Here is a 3,436-nt window from a genome sequence, read left to right on the forward strand (position 1 = left end):
TGACCTAACTGCGTACCGACTGTAAAACGTCATACAGCGACGTTCAGAGACCGGCGAGTTTTATATTTCGTCTGGAAATTCGTATTTACGTGGCCCCTCCTTTTTAACTTTTAAGCGATGTGGCGAAATCGAGCTACGAGTCGATCGCTGGTTATCTTGAGACAACGTGTGCATTTGTACTTTACTGGATCTATTATGCGCCATGTAACGTACTGCAAATCAATACTAGAAATTCGGACGAACTTGCGAGCGCTCCATTTGCCATTGATACTTTGTACATTCTCTACATTGTACTGTCACTCTTTGCAAGAGCTATTGCCAGTGCTTACTACGTCGCATCTTTCGCTTTCCTCGCAACATTTCATTAGATTCGTTCGCTATGTCTAGCGCAGCGCTGTGTAGGTCCATCAGCGATCGATATAGCCGTAGAACGATATCTTAGTCACGTCTCATGGTCGAGGACCTATTGTTGTTAATTAAAGTTTTCCTTACTAAACCAATAGATGTTAATGATTTCACTGTAAAATGCACATTATCTTTTTTCAATTATCTCACATGTATTTTTCTACTATGTAGTAATTTCTAATGTATAATTATACACATATAATTTCTCTCGTTATTAAATATATCGACGCAAAGTGAAATCCTTGACGTCGAATTTATCAGTGATTAATAAAATTAACGACATTTAACCATCTCTAAGAAATGTTAACGTGATCTCTGGTACACCAACAGATTTTCGTTCGAGCGCAATTCGACTACGATCCGCTGGAGGATGAATTGATACCCTGCGCACAGGCTGGAATCGCTTTTAGAACCGGTGACATTCTGCAGATCATCAGCAAGGATGATCATCATTGGTGGCAAGCGAGGAAGGATAACGCGGCTGGTTCCGCGGGTCTTATCCCATCGCCCGAACTTCAGGAATGGCGCATTGCTTGCATGTCTATGGAGAAGAACAAGCAAGAACAAGGTAACATAACTTTGCTATCCATATTGGTCGTTTTTGTGTAAAATCGCTCGTCTGTAGAACACGAGTACTGTTCTCGATATCTGATATGTAAAAACGATGTACGATCCAAGTTCTTTTTCTTCGCTTTAAGGGGATTGATCATTTTTCATCACGTTTTATCTTAGATTGTTATCTCGTAAAATGGATGAAGTTTCTTTAAAAAGAAAAGAAAAACATATTCGGTATAGCAATTACGAAAAATATTGTTCTTGAATGTAATTCTCTCTTCATTTCATCGAACAATTGAGGATAAAATTTCTTGATGATTTTGGTGTAAAATATTTTCAATGCTGATCCTCTGTTTAAGTGTTCTTTGAAAGAATAATGTTCTTTCTCTGGCGTTAAATATAACATTAAACTTTTAGAATAAGGATAATTTTAGTTAAAAACTCGAGTAGAATGAGTACGATAATCACTGGTTCCAGCAGATCGCAGAATCTTTGAATACAGAACGGAGAGTCAGAATTTCGCCGATTGAGAAAATCGTTATTACGTGACATTCTTTCACTGCCGCTCAATCGATCCATTATCATCCATTCACATTTGATGATTCCACTCAATTCCCACTGATTTTCACCAAATCGTTGCTGCCAGAAATACGAATGTGCTGATGAAACACGATGTCGTTCTGTGTGTTGTTCGATGTGTACAGGTTTTCGATGGAGCATGTGATATCATTGTTATCAGTCAATTATACTGTACGATAAGATGCATATTAATAGTATACTATTTTTCATTCAGGATGAATTAGTTAGGTAATTATCGTTTGACGATGTTGATCCCCAAAATATTTCGAACAGAAACAAAATGGTGTTTGATATTTCTGGATATTTTTTCATACATGATATATTTATTTATTTTTGATGTAGGAAATATTTTAAAGAAATTTGGAACTCCTTAGATTTGAAAAAATATAAAAATCACGCATATTAATTATATTCTTTGTAAACTGTAAATAAATCTTTCAAAGTGTAACAATATTTATATGTAAACGAAATTAATAATTAATAGTACTTATCAATTATTAACAATTAATAGTGCATACAATTAATAATAAATAATAAATGTTTAATTATGATATTGATGTATTTTGTGTGAATATTAACGTTTCCATAATTATACAGAATCTATATCAGATCATCCGTATCATCTCTTTTTTTTTGTCGGAAATGAATAGTAACCGTAAATCGAAAAAAATTTTTACTGCTAAAAATATTCATTGTTTCTTATTAATTTATCGTTTTCTAAACTGTATCTAACAGCGTTTCGGTTTTTTCGAAAAAGAATAAACCTGAGCCAAGTCTGAAAATTTTTAACATAAAAACATAAGTCGAAATAGTTGGATGTGTCTTTTAAAAATAAACAATCTTTGCTTAAACTTTTTTTATATTACCTATGATTACCTATGATTAGAAAGATAAGAACACGTTACAGATTATGAGTCATTCATTTATCCAGACATCAAAAGTTATCGGAGATTTAAATTAAAATTTAACTTATACTCTACATGACCTATATCTCCCTATTTTAGACTTGACTCAGGTTTACCCTACTTCCGGTAATTTCCGGAAAATTGAAATCTACATTGTTAAATAATTTAGATAAGCTTTAGGAATGAACATTTTTTTCTCAACTACCATGCATATTTTCAAGAAAAAGTGTAATATGAATGGTCTAATACATTCTGCATGTCTATAACAGTATATGATAATAGAAATAGCCTAACGATTTTAAAATATATAAATATTTTTTAACACATCTCAAGTATTTAATGTTGAATGTGATTATAGTTAATCGAATACAGTTTTTATGTTTAAATTTTAATTAGATAAATATATTTAGGTATTTAGATTGGAGGAGGGGAGGATGTTTATATATCTTATTAAATTGTATAATTAATTACTCTGAGAGAGGCTGAGTTTTTTAAACGTTATATAATTCGAAGAGATTTTATAATTCAAATTCTGCGTGAAGCGTAATAAACCTGTATTGATTTCGAATCTCGAAGCTGGGTATGAACGTTCCTGAAGCCATTCCGTTTGGCTAAAAGCATCTATCATCTGCAGACGTTAGAAATAAAGCACAAACGTAATCGTTACTTTGGATAGTTATGATCCATGAAATTTTAAAATACCATTGCCTTTGTGTTAACCATAAATCTTTTACGTTTGAAGAAAAGATTTATGGTTAACACAAAGGCAATGGTATTTTAAAATTTCATGGATCATAACTATCCAAAGTAACGATTACGTTTGTGCTTTATTTCTAACGTCTGATGCTGTTATAGTATAAGTTGGCAAAAGCAACAAAATGTTAGAAAAAGCGTATCGAATTATATGCAAGATTGTTTATATCACTCACACAAGAGTTGTTTACTCCATATTTTCATAATACATATTTAATAGTCAGACCACTTAATTTAAA

At 32.2% G+C, this 3,436-nt stretch overlaps 1 protein-coding gene across 1 annotated transcript in view; it reads left to right on the plus strand.

The window, feature by feature from the left end:
- Positions 1-3,436, plus strand: part of LOC108753552 (peripheral plasma membrane protein CASK) — a 110,851-nt gene that overhangs the window by 101,445 nt on the left and 5,970 nt on the right. The window contains exon 6 of the mRNA XM_018495216.1: positions 736-973. Within this exon, the coding sequence (XP_018350718.1) occupies positions 736-973 (238 nt within the window). The remainder of the gene's footprint in view (positions 1-735; positions 974-3,436) is intronic.

Source organism: Trachymyrmex septentrionalis, unplaced genomic scaffold, assembly GCF_001594115.1.
Source record: "Trachymyrmex septentrionalis isolate Tsep2-gDNA-1 unplaced genomic scaffold, Tsep1.0 scaffold7, whole genome shotgun sequence".
Taxonomy (NCBI): Eukaryota; Metazoa; Arthropoda; class Insecta; order Hymenoptera; family Formicidae; genus Trachymyrmex; species Trachymyrmex septentrionalis.